At 44.6% G+C, this 17,805-nt stretch overlaps 1 protein-coding gene across 19 annotated transcripts in view; it reads right to left on the minus strand.

The window, feature by feature from the left end:
* The window catches only part of SGK3 (serum/glucocorticoid regulated kinase family member 3), a 117,694-nt gene that overhangs the window by 46,486 nt on the left and 53,403 nt on the right, over positions 1-17,805 (minus strand). For 7 of the 19 annotated variants that reach the window (XM_082601693.1, XM_082601707.1, XM_082601705.1 and 4 more), the window contains 2 exons: positions 5,465-5,581; positions 3,920-4,136 (listed from right to left, as the gene is read on the minus strand). The exons of 3 other annotated variants lie outside the window; for them this stretch is intronic. In XM_082601693.1, coding sequence (XP_082457819.1) covers positions 3,920-3,997 — 78 coding nt within the window. In that variant the 5' untranslated portion in view covers positions 3,998-4,136; positions 5,465-5,581. Of the gene's footprint in view, positions 1-3,919; positions 4,137-4,834; positions 5,148-5,464; positions 5,582-17,805 lie in introns of those variants that run through there. 9 more of the 19 variants (XM_082601708.1, XM_082601709.1, XM_082601710.1 and 6 more) reach the window with 4 other exon arrangements.

The raw sequence follows: 17,805 nt of genomic DNA on the forward strand, positions 1-17,805 counted from the left end.
GTACAAGGGGCCCCAGAACGTAAAGCCATATCCCCCTGTGAGAAAGGGATCAGGTCTCACCTGGAAAGTGAAGCAAAGTCATTGTATCAGTTACCTGGACAAGTGATGAATCACTTAAGTAGAGAGAAAAAGAGCATCCAGGCACCCTACGTGAGCTACAGGGGTAAGAGGATTTTCTGATGTTAACTCAGAGGACATCAAGTTGTCCTAAAGGAAGCTACTGGGTGTAAGATATCAGAATCGTTTATAAGATGACACTGCTCCCATGGGAGAGAGTGCAGAAGTAGAGGAAAAAGAACCTAGTCTGGGTGCTGACAGAAGTTGAGCCATGTTTTTAGGAGGAGACGACAGATTTATCTCCTACAGCATTCAGGATCAGATAGGCCTGGAAGCAGGCCTGCTACCAAAGGATCAGATACTTAGGTTTATATGATTACGAGATTCTTGAACAAACAGCGCTGTTTGTTCTGACTCCCCAGTGGGAGAAGGTGGCTTCCCATAGATACTCAAGTACAGCCAAGATGAGAACCCAAACCTAGGTTCCAGGCTGAAGCAGTTCTCCTGCAACTCTATTTACAGGAGCTTAAGATAAAGCTCTGTGAAGTTATTAATTAGCAGGATGATTTATGAACAAGGGCTTATTAAGGAAGTTCTAATAAAATACCAACAGGCAAAAACAAAACCTCTTCAAATTTTAAAAAACACTCTCATTTGCAAAAACTGCACAAAATTTCACAGAAACAGTACAATAATAACAGTACAATAAATCTTATTAAGTTTTTAAAAAACTATTTCCTTATTGCCTGTCTTGCCCCACCAGAATGTAAATTCTTTGAGAGCAAGGGCTGTATCATTCTTGCTACCCACTGTATTCCCAGTGCCTAGAACAGCCCTGGCATAAGACAGAAGCTCAAGGACAATTTGTTGAGTGGATAAATGAAAGTATAATTTAGACTTGGTTTAGTCAAGACATCCTAGAACACAGTGCATTTCTCTGTAAAGTCGTTTAAAAGACACATGAAAACTAGAGTATAAAAACATTATTGAGGGGCTTCCCTGGGCGCAGTGGTTGAGAGTCCGCCTGCCGATGCAGGGGACATAGGTTCATGCCCCGGTCCGGGAGGATCCCGACATAGGTTCATGCCCCGGTCCGGGAGGATCCCGCATGCCGCAGAGTGGCTGGGCCCGTGAGCCATGGCCGCTGAGCCTGCGCGTCCGGAGCCTGTGCTCCGCAACGGGAGAGGCCACAACAGTGAGAGGCCCGCGTACCGCAAAAAAAAAATAAAAATAAAAAAATTATTGAATAGTTAACGCAGTGTCTATTTTTGTTCCCCAATAGTACACAGACATGCTGAAGCTGGACAGAGTCTGTGCTGGGTGGGGTCGGGTCTATCTGTGTTGAGTAGAACCAAGTTTCCTGAGGACCGGGGACTGTACTGCAGTGATCAGCAACTAACATGTGAACTTAATCCTACTTTTCATTCAACTTCAATTCAACAAATGCTTACTGAACGTCCATCTCTGTTCTAGGTACTGGTGAAACAATAGTGAGGGAAGTTCTTGCTTCAAAGAACAAATTCAGGGAAAGCACACATAAATAAACCCGAAGTATGTCAGGTGGTGATAACTGCTATTAAAAAACTACATAGGGTAAGCAGGACAGAGTATGAAAGGGGCAGAGTGGGAAGATGCTATTTTATACAGGGTGGTCAGAAAAACCCTCTCCAACAACAAGGCAACATCTGAGCATCTGAAGGAAGGAAGTGAACAAGGGGATCTGCATAGAGCCTTGGAGAACTCAGGGGACACCTCTGGGGACAGCTGGTAAGAGTGACACTATAGGCCTCCTCAACCTTTTCACAGAAGACATGGAAATACGTCTACCATGAAAAACAAAAGGACACCTGAGATAACCCACCACCTGTATTTGCTATGTATGAACTTCCATCAAACTTGGCAGGAGGTTATGCCCTTGAAGGAGAGAATGGTCCAAAGGTAAAAGTAAGGAGAGGGAAGGAAGGAAAACTTCACACACTCCACTATCTTATGCTAAATATACCGACCTCTTGTTTACCATCAATATGATGTTTCTAAAACTGGCTTATACGAATGTGAAAGAAATGCTGAAGATACTGCTGCAACATCTGAGGAGAGGCAAATGGCCAGACACACACTGCAATCTCTCTGCTCTGGGCTTCTATGCAGGGTGTGGAGGTATGCTTATGAAGGAAGGGAGAGGGCTTCCCTGGTGGCGCAGTGGTTGAGAGTCCGCCTGCCGATGCAGGGGACAAGGATTCGTGCCCCGGTCCGGGAAGATCCCACATGCCGCGGAGCAGCTGGGCCCGTGAGCCATGGCCGCTGGGCCTGCGCATCCGGAGCCTGTGCTCCGCAACGGGAGAGGCCACAGCAGTGAGAGGCCCGCGTACCGCAAAAAAAAAAAAAAGGAAGGGAGAACAGAAGACAGAAGGGCTGTTTCCAGCTCCTTGTCTGAGGCTCTGGGAGAAAACAACCATTGGGGGGCTGCACCCCACCTAGTTGAGAAGGCAGAGTGGGGTGGCCCAAGGGTTTAGTTTAACTCCTCAGCTTTCCTCAACTCCCAAGTGACATGGACCTGAGCTGAAAGTCACTTGTCATGACAAGTGACTCAGCTGGCAGGGGCCGGGTGACCCCCTGGTCAGAGGCCAGGGTAGACCACCTGAGTCAGGAGAAGGTGGAGGGCACGAAGAGCTTCGGTGGGGTCTACAGCCATCATGAGCCAAGGGGAAGCTGAGTCAGCAGTCAGTCACCACGACCCTTGCCAAGCCAACAAAGGGCATCTCACAAATCAGTTCATCAACTGCAGATGCCAGCAGTGGATGCCAACAAAATGCCCAGGGCTGGCAGGTCAACTACAGCTGGGTGTTTGCCAGACCCGTCACTCTACACCTGGAATGGCAAAGATCTAGACGATGACAAGAATGCCAAGCCTTCACCAGGCTACCATGAGGTCAGTCATCAACTGAACAAACACTGTGAAAAGGGACACCTCTCCTGCCACAAACCATGATGCCAAGTTGGAGAAGGAGTGTGTGTTCAAATAAGAGAAAGAGAGCATAATGAAGGCAGCCCGGGAATTTTTACTTAAAAGAACTGCTTAAATTTTAGCTCAAACTGTTGAACAGAATTGGGTTAAATGAATTTCTTCACACTGCTCAGTGGGTGGGGCCTTACAAGGAAGGCCAGATCAGTTACAGACACAATAAATGACATTTTTTTCAGGGAGAGGAGGACAGCAGATCTCTGTATATACTAACAAGACTACTGGAACTACATACAATACGTTTCATTACACTAATTAGAAAAGTGACTATTCTCCAAAAAGCGGTCACTGATACACTGACTCAGCCAAATATTCATTGTGCTTCTTCTTTATAAAGTCCTACAGTAGATACCATGTTGATAAAAAGTAAAATTAGAAATGGACTTTACCTTTATGGTGAAAAAATGAGATAGAATACTCATTTAAAAAATTAAATATTTTTTAAATGGAGACAGAAAATGACAAATGTCTTAAGAAAGATACTGTGGAAATTTCAAGACAGTGTTTCTTCACATGGGATCAATGACTTTTGGAGTCCACTGACCCCCTGAGATGTGATGTGTCACAGAACCACGTGTATGCACATTTTTTGGTGAGATGGTCTATCAGACAGTTTCACAAGCTTCTCCAAGGGAGAGGTAAACAGGCAAAACTCTGCACTAAAAAAGGAAATTGTATTCCATTATAGTACCCAGAGAAGACTGTGGAGGATATATCATTTGAAAGATGAGTAAAATCTGCAAAGTCTGGGGAGGCCATTCTAGGTTAAGGAAGAACAGCAGAATCAGAAATATTCTCTACGTTCCATTTTGTTCCATATGCTTTACATGACATACTTACAGTAAACCTCTTCTTTTTCTCTCTGTGTTCATCAGAGCTGGGAATGCTTACACTTGGACAGCTTTCCTTGTAGTCCATGGTATAATCCCTTTGAGTTTACCGCCTCAAAAGGACACCAAAAAGTGAGTCCGAAGAAAGAGTCAGCAGAGGACAAACACAATTAGCTAATCCAAAACATAAAACCTCTTGAGGTAATGTTCAAATTCCATCATGCAACCTTAACCAACAGAAAAAAAAAAAAATTAGCAAAATGATTTAAAAATACCGTGACTTGCCATTCCTTGCTCACAGAACCCATTTTATGCTTATTCTGGCAGGAATTTACTTTTGATCATAAACCTCAGCCCAGGTGAGAAACAGTTTCTGTTATGTCTCTGTCAACAGCTAAGTCACAATCAAAGATTTACGTCCCATCTACCTTCTTTTCTACTAAGAAACTCAGGGAGTTTATACACCGCGGCTCATATGGTCTAAGGGCTAACTCTCAACTGAAAGGACTCTAGTTTGATGGATTTAAGAGCAGGGTTTTTCAAAGGAAGGTTTTCAAGCTTCTAGCATCAAGATGAACAGGTGACGTTTGCTTCCGATTAGGAACCTGTATGGTAAGCTAATTATTTACCCCCCATTTTACAAATGAGGCAACTGTCATACAGACAGGTTAAACGATTTGAAGCCAGGCTGTCTGGCTCCAGGGTCCTGACTCTTATCCACTGGGCTAGGCTGCATTTTAACAACTATGGATAATTCTTATGCACTGGACCCCTGGTCACAGAATTACAGTAGACCTTCATACAAAACAAATACAATTATGCTAATATTATCATCCCACCCACGGACAAAGGGCTCAGGATGTCACACTGATGTCACCTTTGCTACACACAGCAGCCCACAGTCTCCACTGACACCAAATAATACCTTTTACAGGGTTAGTCTGCCAGGTTCCCTCGGTGATTAATGTCAGGGAGTCACTGTGACTGATGTCATAGTTGCAAATAAATTCTATTCACGTAATGATTTCAAGTATCTATCAGCAGACATCAAATACTCAGGTATAATGAGATTTAACTGATTACAAAGGTGGTTCCTTTGAGATGATTCAAAGCCTCCTTTGTTGGATTTGCTGCTGGAAATGCAGTCAGGAAGGATTTACATGCAGTTAAATTAGTTGTTAGAAAACATGGTCCCCTCCCAAGCTTAGGGTGCGGCACTTGTTACAAGTTAGAGTACCCTGAGATCCCGCAAGAGCAGCTCCCACTAGATCAGGGCGCCATCTGACAAGCGCCTTGTCCTCCAGGCACGGCGCTCTTGTGCCAAACGATCAGAGCAAGTGGAACTACAGCTCTTCAAAGGCAGGTGAGCCCTGCCCAGGAGCCCCAGGACCCACATCAGTGCACCCTGCTCCATCTGCAGCAGACACGATGAGAGGGTGAAGGTTATGGTGCTACACGAGCCACACCCGTCCCTTGAGAATGTGGACCCGGGGGTGGGGGCAGGGCCTGCTGGTACTATATTTACGTACGCGCTTGAAAGCCTACTGTGCCTTACCGTGCGTGGTCCGGAGGAGCAGAACTAAAGGAGAACATCACGCCTCAGGCCTTCCCTATGGAACGGACATTAAGATATAACATTAAGTGGCATCAGGAACAGACGAGGGAGAAAGACCTGTGGGGGAGGATACGTTGTCCACACAAGGTGCCCAGGGGACATCTCAGCCTACGTGGACAGCAGGCGGTTAAGTGTAGAGCCCAGCACTCAAGGGGCACACTCAAATCGGGGCCAGAAATACCAGTCTGGCAAGAGTGCTGAATGGTCCCCACGTGCCCTTCCAGACCCGACACCACTCTCCTCCCCCCGCCACGGCCCAGAAGGCGGGCCTCTGTGGACCTCACACTGAGGCGGCCTGCCTCCTGCCCTTGCCCTCTGGCTGCTGGTTGGGTTCATCCAAGGCGAGGCACCAGCAGGAGATGGAAGGGTAGGAAGGAGGTATTTAGTTCTCTTCCTCCCTCCCTAACAGGCGGCGGCTTCTCCACCCAAGGCCCCAGTCCCCACCAGGTGACCCCTCTCCCACAGCTACAGTTAAAGGCTTCCAAACACTGTGAGAAGGGGTGCTTCACCACGCCCTGCTGCTGCGGCTTCTGTCACCTCCGCCCACAACAGCTTAGTAAATAGTCCCTTTGTTCGAGTCCCTTCAATAACTCAAGTGTGTCACGACTGATGCAGTAACTGCTACCAAGAATGACCCCAGGAAACAGACCCTCAAAAATGGGATGCATGTTGGATGCATCCTGATAACCTTCCTATAGAGGGAGGGGAGGGGCAACTGATAATCTGGCACACAGTGAAACCAAGATGACCCCAATTCCCTGTCACAGGATGAAGTATAGGTGGTGAGCAAGGTGCTGTAAGGCCAAGGAGATGATGAAAATGTTGATTTCAAAGACTGTGACATGGGCTGCGGCTGCTTCTGACTGTCTTTGAGAATGTGCACAAAGCAAACAACAAATTGAAAGTTATGAATTCCCAAACAGATGAGTGGAAAATCTATGGCTGTTATAAAGGAGTCCTTTTTTTTCTAATAGCTGCTAATCTGACAGGGCTAAGGATCAAGCCACAGTTTGATGATAAAGGCTGCAGAAGCAATTAAACATGCAACCCTGCAAAGTCAAACGATCCTAAATCATGGATGCAGGCACTGGGGCAGATACAAATGAGGCTAAGAATGTTGAACTCCACATTCAGCTGAGCATGTCTGCTGAAAGCAGCAATTTACAGCCCTCTGAGAAGACCCAGCCTCCTAACCCACCTCCCATAAAACGCTTTCAAGTTGTTTCACAAGGGGATGCCACTTCTCTTCACCACCTACTCCCACTAACCCCTCATGGCCTCCTAATGGGAATTAGATGCCAAAAGAGCCCCAAAAGAAGTTCAAAGCCTACTGAGAGGAGACTATCTTTACACCAAAAAATCTGCAGAATCTCAACAATTTTACCAGAAGTTTGAGGAGCACATATAGGAGTACATTCACAGGATGTTAGACCAAGGAGGACTGAGTGTAAGACTTCTGTGGCCCTACACACAGCCACAGATGTATCCCACCAAGCTTTCTCCAGACCTTACCTAAGAGGTGCCAGCAGCCATTCACAAGGGTGACTGTCCACTGGGGAAAGAGAAATGCATAGTCTTTCCAAAGGTTACCGGACACTAGCTCTGAACTGACACTAATCCCAGGGGACCTAAAACGTGGTCCACCAGTCAGAGCACCCATCTCACTCCAGACAGGTGAGAGATAAAGTCAACCCTGGTATCTCATGGTGGGTCCAATGGGAGCACAGGCCCATCCTGTGGTTATTTCCCTAGTCCTAGAATTTTAGTGGAAATAGATACACGTAGTAACTGGCCAAATCCCTGCATTGATTCCCTGTTCTGTCATAAAAGCCATTAGGGAAGACAGGGCCGTGAAGAAGCCCTTGGAACTCTCCCCCGTTTCCCCACAAAGAAAGCAAACCAATAACTATACCCCATCCCTGGAGAAGCTCACAAAACCAGTACCACTATCAAAAATTTGAAGGATGCAGGGGTGTTGGTTCCTATTATATCCCCGTTTGACATGCCTGTTTACCTAGACCAAAGGCAAAAGCCCTTAGAGCATGACTATGGATCACTACAAATTTAACCAGATGGTGATGCCAATCACGCCTGCAATTCCAGATGGGATATTTTTGCTGGAGAATATAAGCATAACCCCTGACATCTGGTAAGCAGCTACTGACCTGGCAGAGGGTAAGGGGAACGTAAAATAAGTACTAGAAGAAGGGGGCTTCCCTGGTGGCGCAGTGGCTGAGAGTCCGCCTGCCGATGCAGGGGACACGGGTTCGTGCCCCGGTCCGGGAAGATCCCACGTGCCGCGGAGCGGCTGGGCCCATGAGCCATGACCGCTGAGCCTGCGCGTCCGGAGCCTGTGCCCCGCAACGGGAGAGGCCACAACAGTGAGAGGCCTGCATACTGCAAAAAAAAAAAAAAAGTACTAGAAGAAAAAAGGATGATTACCAATTTGAGCCAAAAGATTAGCTACAGACGCAGAGACTACAGCAGCTTTGTTCTAGTTTTTTTCTGTTATGTTACACAAAGAACGCTAGCAATGCCTCCACGTGGGAGCACGAATGAACTGGCTGCAGTGACTAGAGGACCTTGCGTTTCCCCGGAGTTAGGAACAGGAGCTTTACGCCCAAAGTGTGAGTGAATACTAACGGACGGAGAGAGGAAGACTGCGCTGGATATTCTCTATTTTTCTTTTCAGATCCATCTCCACCCTGCTCCACACCCCAGGGCACCAACCTCTAAAGCCTGCACCCCACAGGCTCCCTTGCCCTCTAGCTGCTGGCTGATTTCATCCAGAGAGGCACTGGCAGGACATGGGGTGGAAAGAAAGGGTCAGGAAACAGAATTCCTCACCCTGCTCCCTCCTGGGCAGGCTGCTGCTTGGCAGTTGCTGCGTTCCTCTCTGTAAGGCCAAAGCTTCTGTCAGGAGATCCTTTCTCCTTTCTCCTATGACTACAAATTGTACAAATGTACAGTTCTCTACCTCGGGTCCTTGGACACATTTAAATTATCTGAGCCTTAGTTTCCTAATCTAGGAAGTGAAGCCAGCAACACTTCATATGGTTGTTTTAAGGATTCGAGATCAGTGTAAAAAACCCAGCACTGCACAGGCAGTCAATAAGCTGAATCAAATACATAACCACCTGTTTCAAATTGGTTTTTATTCCTTCATTCAACAAACACTTATTAAGGCTTTCACTATGCATTAAGCAACAGAAAGACAAAGATAAAATTCTACTTGCAAGGAACTTACCTAATGGGGTTGAATGATAAGCAATATAGAACTTTCAATAGTTGGCAAAATATGATCTTAGATGTATGCATAGTACACTCAGAGCACAGAAAAGAGACACAGATGCAGACTGTCATGTATCCTCAGTCTTGCTAAAAATAAAGCCAAACAGGTATGGGAGCAGAAGTTTGAAAGATATCACGCTTGTTTGTCTCAAATTTCTTTGGAAAAAGGAGCTAAAGTCATAGGTTGGAAATGAATATATTGCTGTGAAGAAAAACGTAGCCCTAGCTAGTATCCAGCAAATAGGCAATAGAGCTAGGGTTCAAATCAAATCTGTTCAACTCCAAAATCTGTATGTATTAGTTTGCTATACCACATTGTCTCTACTTAAGAAAGATTTTCCTTTCCTTCAAACTAAATCAAACTGGCAACCTAACAATAATTAACATTCAGTGGCTAAGCAAGATTATAAACCAGACTGTGCTTTACTTGTATCAATCTGATTGCTCCTCACAACAGCCCCACTGAGAGGAAACCCAGCAGAAAATGAAGCATAAAAAGATGAAGTAGGGCTTCCCTGGTGGCGCAGTGGTTGAGAGTCCACCTGCCGATGCAGGGGACACGGGTTCGTGCCCCGGTCCGGGAAGATCCCACATGCTGCGGAGCAGCTGGGCCCGTGAGCCACGGCTGCTGAGCCTGCGCGTCCGGAGCCTGTGCTCCGCAACGGGAGAGGCCACAGCGGTGAGAGGCCCGCATACTGCAAAAAAAAAAGAAAAAAAAGAAAAAAAAAAAAAAGATGAAGTAATCCACCCCAGGTAGTGGAGTCAGGATTTGAATCAGCAGTGGTCTGACTTTAGGACCTTTACCCATTGTACCACACTGCCTCTCCAACCTATATATGCTCTAAAGAGTCCTCTGGAAAGCAATGAAGAAGGTTCATAGATGTTATTTTTAAGTGGTCAGAAGTAAAATTTTGAAAAAGCAACCCTATTACTGTAAATTTAAGGTATACTTAGTCTGTAAAACTGAAGCAATTAAAATTCTGCAAAATCATCCAGTGGCCAGGCAGCCCAATAAAACAGAACGAGAAGAGGAGTGATATAAGAATCCCACACTAAGAAAGAATAGAACAAAAAGCTGTGTTCACGTGGAATAAAAGTTGGAACTTTGGGGCAGGTTAATAGGTATGCAGGGCACTTAAAAGAGGAACCAGAAAAGAATCTACCTTCACTCTGCTGGAGAGTCACAAGATAATCTTGTACATTGGTTCCCAGGAGCAGCTGGCTTGCCTAGGGGTAGATCACGTGGCTCTAAGGAGACGTAGTTCAGATACTAACCCAGAAAGGAAGAACCTTAACATCCAGCTAATGAAATAACTCAGACAAGCCCAACATAACAAAAAGAAGTGGGTCAGATGAGGACAGAGCTGTCAGAAGCCGGCTGGATCTCAGGAGTGAGAGTGCTTGGCAGAGATAATGCAACAGCTAGTAAATATTGTATTTATAGTGGTTCTCGACAGGGGGACATTTGGCAAGGTCCAGAGACATTTTTGGTTGTCACAGCTTGGGGGGCTGCTAGTGGCTACATGTCAAGGATGTGCTAAGCATCCTACAATGCACAGGACAATCGCTACAACAGAAAATTACCCGGCTCAAAACGTCAATACTGCTGAGGCTGAGAAACTAACATTTACTGAGTACTAACACCAGGCACTGTTTTATGTGTTCACATCTAACACATCACTTAACTCCTCACAGAAGTGTCATTATTCCCATTTTACAGATGAAGAAACCGAGGCTATCAGCTCCACATCCTCACACAGCTTTGGGTGGCAGCACTGTGAAGTGAACACGGCTCTGACCCAAGAGCCCAGTGTGAACATGCTGCCTCTCAATTTCCTATGGTACTGCTGCACACACCCCCTTCTTCTAAATCACCTCTGGAGAAACAAGAGCTGAAGGGAAGGGAGCACCAAGTGTCCATTAGCAATTGGGTTACAGAAAGAGAGACACGCATAGGAAAAGCAGCTTTCAACTCGGCCACCAGGAGGGGTCAGTGCAGCACAGAGTGTCAGGAGTGCTGCTGAAGACATCACCCATCAACATCTAACCAACAGCTTAGTACAGAGCAGGCTCTGGTGGGCGGGGGGGGGGGTCCCATCATAAGGACGATCAAGCGCTAAATTATGAAATAAAGACAATACAAAAAGGGATGCTACCACAGGATTTTCTAAAGCATTAATAGATTTATTTTAATTGGGGGCCTGTAAAAAGTAGAAATATGAAAAAAAGATGAAATTTCATGATAGAAAACTGTCCAAATTCATGTTATATTAAAAAAATTTTTTTGATAAATATTGATTAAAATAGATAGATAGGGCTTCCCTGGTGGCGCAGTGGTTGAGAGTCCGCCTGCCGATGCAGGGGACACGGGTTTGTGCCCCGGTCCAGGAAGATCCCACATGCCGCGGAGCGGCTGGGCCCGTGAGCCATGGCCGCTGAGCCTCCACGTCCGGAGCCTGTGCTCCGCAACGGAAGAGGCCACAACAGTGAGAGGGCTGTGTACTGCAAAAAATAAAAATAAATAAAATAAAATAAAATAAAATAAAATAGATGGATATTAGTTAAGGATTTCTATTTTTTTTTTTTTTAAGAATTTTCCCCTTCATCATCATGCCCATCTTTTTGTCCATTGTATGCAATTATTGTCCTGGATCTTGTCCATCTTTGTTTCAGACAGCCAAAAAAAAATGTTCATAAGAAAGTCAAAAGATTCTTCTGCTTTTCCCTCTAAAATATAAGCAGAGACATTCTTAACTCCACTTCCTTCACAATCATGAAGACTGTCTGGTACTGACTAGTAGACCCTACCCAAATTACAAGGTAGATACATTTATAATTATCAGTATCCACTCAACTAATAAGGCAGATAAGGGTCAGTGATTCACACCAAAGCACAAAGGGAAATTAAGAACAATCCTGTTCCAAAAGGAAGGAGCAGGCCTGGAACAGCTACAGGTTTTCTTCAGCCAGGGGGACAGCACTGGATGCTGTGTGTTTGGAAACAAGGATCCAAAGGAGGGAGCTGACAGAGACAGTGGAGGAAGAGACAAAAGAAAATCTGTGCACAGACTCTGGGCATGGCATGGGGACTGGTATGAGAAATGGGAGACGGGGACTGACCCAGAGAATAAGAAAAAGAATTGGGGGTGGGATGAGGGCAGGAATTATTCCCTAGGAGGGTACAGGTCACGCAGATAGGTTTCATTTTAAACTACATTAAAAGCACCTTCCCAGGACACTCTTACCCCAAGCTAACTGGTTACTTTATTGAAAGTTTACTGTAACAGTACATAATCTGTATCTGTTTATCTCCCCTTCACAGAATACCAGCTCCAAATATATCTGAAACGTTTCAAGAGAAACAAAGCACATCTTTGTCACATCTGTAAATTAAGTTCATTGCAGAAGAGGTGAAAATTCTAACAGGATCTGCCAATGGAAGATACATAGTAACCTTCCCACACATATCACATGATGAATCAGTTACAACTTTTCCTGTTTTCCTTCCTTACTCCTATATCCTTTCTCTAATTCCCACCCCACCCCCTCTTTGATTGCTCTCTCATTCTGTAATCACAAAGCAGTCCTAGTTTTTCGTAGGTTTATTGCGTCTCTTATTTGAGACATCTTTTATTTATCCTAATTCTCGATAAAGGAAAGTGATAGAAGAATCAGAAATAAAATCTGTGCAAAATATCCAATGGGGAGACACAATACAGAAGAGTCTGCACCCAACAATTTGATAGGACTGTTCCAGAATCTGGACAAAAGTTACGTGAGTCTGTTGGTTTTCTGAAACTGGCTGCATTTTATGAAAGACATCTGAGGAAGGGACTGAGTGAGGAGGTGCAAGTAACTGCTGACAGTCCTTCGTTCTCCAGTACTAAAATCAAAACTGCCAGGAGGAACAGGAAGGCCTTAAACTTACCGCAACTAACATGCCCCTCTGCTGGTGTCTAAAATCAAGGGTCTAAAATCAAGGGTGTCACTGCAGCAGCCATGTTCTGCTCGCCTCTCCGTGGCCCCCCAAGGCCACCATCTTGGGTTCCCCATCACCAGAACGCCTGCCCTACTTCCAGCTTCCCAAGCTTTTCCACTGAGAGGCACACTACCACACAGAACACGTCCAAGGATGATTCCCTGGGGGACTGTGATCACTGGCAGAGAGGGGAGGGATGGTTGACTACACGAGGCAAAAGAAAAGTGAAGGGGGGATTCACATGGAACCCCCAGTGGCAAAATACTGCAGGCCACAGGAAGCCTAGGGTAAAGCGGCTTCTGACTGGGGAGGCTGGGAGAATTCCGATTGAGGAGGTATCAAAAAATCTAAAGAACAGGGCTTCCCTGGTGGCGCAGTGGTTGAGAGTCCGCCTGCTGATGCAAGGGACATGGGTTCGTGCCCCGGTCTGGGAAGATCCCACATGCCGCGGAGAGGCTGGGCCCGTGAGCCATGGCCGCTGAGCCTGCACGTCCGGAGCCTGTGCCCCGCAACGGGAGAGGCCACAACAGTGGGAGGCCCGCGTACCGCAAAACAAAACAAAAAACAAAACAAAACAAAACAAAAAATCCAAAGAACAAAAACCTAACCAAAACAAAACCCACAAAAAAAACAATCACCATCACATCTCACAGAGTCTCTTGGGAGCACCTCAAACCTGGGATCTCTGCTCTGTTCTAACCCCCTTCCAATCCATTCTTCCCACAGCAGGGTGATTTTTTTTAAAATCACTGTAAATCTGATAATTTCACGCCTTTGCTTAAGCTCTTTCCAGAATCACCGATTTCTCCCCCTTTACTAGATCAATTCATTACTATACATACTAATATGCTATAATATCTTAATAAAATTCTCCCTAAAAATACAGATTGATTTATTTAACAGGTACTTACACTGCTTACCATGTACTACAGATATGTAATTAGTCTATGCCCCAACTTTCATTATTTACATGAATGATCCTATCTGATAACACCCTTAATTAAGGCTTTTTATAAACAAGGAAAACTCAGGGTAAACACAGGTGTATAACAGGGTAATATGTATAACAGTGTGATAAAGGATACTTTACTTCAAAGCAAATATTTGCTTTCAAGATTCTTCTTCTGACAGTAAAACTTCACTGGTTAGCACATTAGAAGAAATTTCCCAAAGGACAAAATTTACAACCAATTACAAATTCAAATTATCATACACTTTAAGTATAAGCTGTAGTATGTTAGCTTTAAATCCTGACCTTACATTAGCTGTTGTCCGTAAAGATAATAGGCAGAATTTTACCTTAAAGTTTTAACATTTCAAAAATTAGGACTTAACCCAATCAAATATGGGCGGAAGATCTAAATAGGCATCTCTCCAAAGAAGACATACAGATGGCCAAAAAGCACAAGAAAAGATGTTCAACATCACTAATTATTAGAGAAATGCAAATCAAAGCTACAATGAGGTATCACATTACACCGGTCAGAATGGCCATCATCAAAAAATCTACAAACGACAAATGCTAGTGAGGGTGTGCAGAAAAGGGAACCCTCCTACACCGTTGGCGGGAATGTAAATTGGTACAACCGTTATGGAGAACAGTATGGAGGTTCCTTAAAAAACTAAATGCAGAACTATCATATGATCCAGCAATCCCACTCCTGGGCATATATCCGGAGAAAACCGTAATTCGAAAAGATACACGCACCTCAATGTTCACTGCAGCACTATTTACAATAGCCAAGACATGGAAGCAACCTAAATGTCCATCAAGAGGGGGTGGATAAAGAAGATGTGGTACATTTATACAATGGAATATTACTCAGCCATAAAAAAGAATGAAATAATGCCATTTGTAGCAACATGGATGGACCTAGAGATTGTTACACTGAGTGAAGTAAGTCAGACACAGACAAATATATGACATTGCTTACATGTGGAATCTAAAAATCGTACAAATGAACTTATATATAAAACAGAAATAGAGTCACAGATGTAGAAACCAAGTCTATGGCTACCAGTGGGGAAAAAGGGGGGGATAAACTGAGAGACTGAGATTGATATATACACAGTATTATATATAAAATAGATAACTAATAAGTACCTACAGGGAACTCTACTCATTAATCTGTAATGACCTATATGGGAAAATAATCTATAAGAGTGGATATATGTATATGTATAACTGATTCACTTTGCTGTACACCTGAAACTAACACAACATTGTACATTAACTATACTCCAATAAAAATTATTTTTAAAAACCCACAAAAATTAGGACTTATATACATATATTTTTTCCCTACCAACTCTTTCCTGTCAACAGAAACTGCAGATTCATCCCAGGAATGGTAAAATAAATTTAGATGATACTTGTAAGAAAATAAATTAGGCTAATGGGTGCCCTAGAATGGGAAAACCCCAGTTGAGGTTTGGGAGGCAAGAGAGAAGAAAAGAGAGAAGTAAATTGCAGAAGTGTCTACACAAGTTCCTGAAACAAGTTTTAATCTATTAGAAAAAAATCACAGGGCCTCCCTGGTGGCGCAGTGGTTGAGAGTCCGCCTGCCGATGCAGGGGATACGGGTTCGTGCCCCGGTCTGGGAGGATCCCATATACCGCGGAGCGGCTGGGCCCGTGAGCCATGGCCGCTGGGCCTGCGCGTCCGGAGCCTGTGCTCCGCAACGGGAGAGGCCACAACAGTGAGAGGCCCGCATACCGCAAAAAAAAAAAAAAAAAAAATCACAAGTAAAATAAAAGCATTCACTCAACTGGAATATGTGCAAGCCTATGTTTATAATGAAATGAAGCAAAATGTATTAAACCAAATGCTGATAGAAGACTTAATAAAACTGAAAGCTTCAACAAGAGACAAATTCAAGCATCTTATATCTATCACCTTTCTCTGAAGAGTTAAAAGCTTCTGGCATATATCTTCTCCATATATCCAGAAAATAAATGACGAAAGAAGTACAAACATTTTATTAAACAATGAAGGAAAAGAAGGTAAACTATTCTCCACAGATCAGAAAAAGGAAGAGAATGTTCAGTCTTACCAGCTCAGAAAACAAAGGGAGACAGTATTATTCGTGCCTAGAGATGCAAAAACAAAATAAAGCTTAGGAATAATTCCTCACAAGAAAATCCAAAGCTGCAGATGGCTCCATGAAGTCTGTCTTGTCCTAATGGTTTTCTGAGTGAGTTTATGTATTTTTTTAATTAATTAATTAATTTATTTTTTGGCTGCGTTGGGTCTTTGTTGCTGCGCCCAGGCTTTCTCTAGTTGCAGCGAGCGGGGGCTACTCTTTGTTACGGTGCGCAGGCTTCTCATTGCAGTGGCTTCTCTTGTTGCGGAGCACGGGCTCTAGGCGTGCAGGCTTCAGCAGTTGTGGTTTGCGGGCTGTAGAGCACAGGCTCAGTAGCTCTGGCCCACGGGCTTAGTTGCTCCGCGGCATGTGGGATCTTCCCGGACCAGGGCTTGAACCCATGTCCCCTGCACTGGCAGGCGGATTCTTTTTTTTTTTTTTTTTTTTTTTTTGCTGTACGCGGGCCTCTCACTGCTGTGGCCTCTCCCGTTGCGGAGCACAGGCTCCGGACACACAGGCTCCGCGGCCATGGCTCGCGGGCCCAGCCGCTCCGCGGCATGTGGGATCTTCCGGGATCGGGGCACGAACCCGTGTCCCCTGCATCGGCAGGCGGACTCTCAACCACTGCGCCACCAGGGAAGCCCCAGGCGGATTCTTAACCACTGTGCCACCAGGGAAGCCCTGTGTATTTTTTTTAAACTTGTGCCTGTCCACCTTCGTGGATGTTTGTTGCTCTCCCTATACTTACTCCCTTCTAAAATCCAGACCTCAGTAACTTCATTGGAATCTTTTTAGGACTGAATTTCACCTGCCTTCTTCCTGAAGTGTCCATATTGTAGAAATGATGGTTGAGACTCAATATTTAATGACTTAAAGACCCATTAAGGAGAACTTTAAGTTCACTTTTATTTAAAAAACCGATAAGTGGGTGCATATCTTATTTTTCCTCAAAAAAGTAACTGGAATTTGTATGTGCATGCTTTCTGTCCTCCAGGAGCTTATATGTAGTGAAAAAGAAAAGATAAACGCCCAAAGAATTACAATTCGAGGTAGAGTGTGATAAATTCTTAAAAAGACATGAAAAGTCACTAGAATTCAGAGGGAGGAAATACCACATCCAACTGAACCTGTCTAGGTATTTGGAGTAGTGGTAACATGTAAGGGAGGTTTTGAAGCCTGGACACTCAAAAACAGAAAGAGCAGCAAAAGTTCTCCGTACAAACAGGTTAACAGTCAGTCATTAGTCCAATTTGTCTGAATTCCTGCCTACTTGGGGGAAAAGATGGACTCATTAATAAAAAGAGAGAGAGAAACGGTCATGAAGCAACCTTGGGATTTTACAGGGTATTACCATTAAAGCCTTATTTTACTTTCACATTTGCAAGCGTCAGTTGGAAATCACTTTTCTTATATACAGGAGATAGAGACTGGAAAAGTGGATTTGAGATCATGTTGCAGAGAACTCTGAATGCCAGATTTCTCGCTCTGGATTTCCTTCTGCAGATGAGGATGTGAAGGCAAACGAAAAGGGAGCCGGTAGAGTTGTAGGTGTAGAGGAGGAAATGAAATGGAGGAGCGCTTGAAGAAACGGGAACTTGGTAACTACTGGAATGGCAGGTTTGCAAAAAACTGGAGAAGTCAGTAGCTATTTGCACATGGAGTGCCAGGTAGAAGGAGGACTTAAGGTTGCCTCAAGGTTTTATTCCTGGGTAACAGGAGAAATAACCAGAAATGGGGAGAGGGTGGAGCAGGGCAAAATGAATTGTGAATTGGCTTAAGTACTTACTAGCCCTAGTTGGAAATGTCTGCATGTGACACGCTCTGGTGCCAGGCACTGTTTCCAGGCCCTTAGGGTACAGCAGTGAACACAACAGGCAAGCACCCTGCCCCCGTGGAACTTACCATCTAGTGACAGACAAGAGATAATA

The sequence above is a fragment of the Mesoplodon mirus genome, assembly GCF_964341445.2.
Source record: "Mesoplodon mirus genome assembly, chromosome: 16".
NCBI classification, from domain to species: Eukaryota; Metazoa; Chordata; class Mammalia; order Artiodactyla; family Ziphiidae; genus Mesoplodon; species Mesoplodon mirus.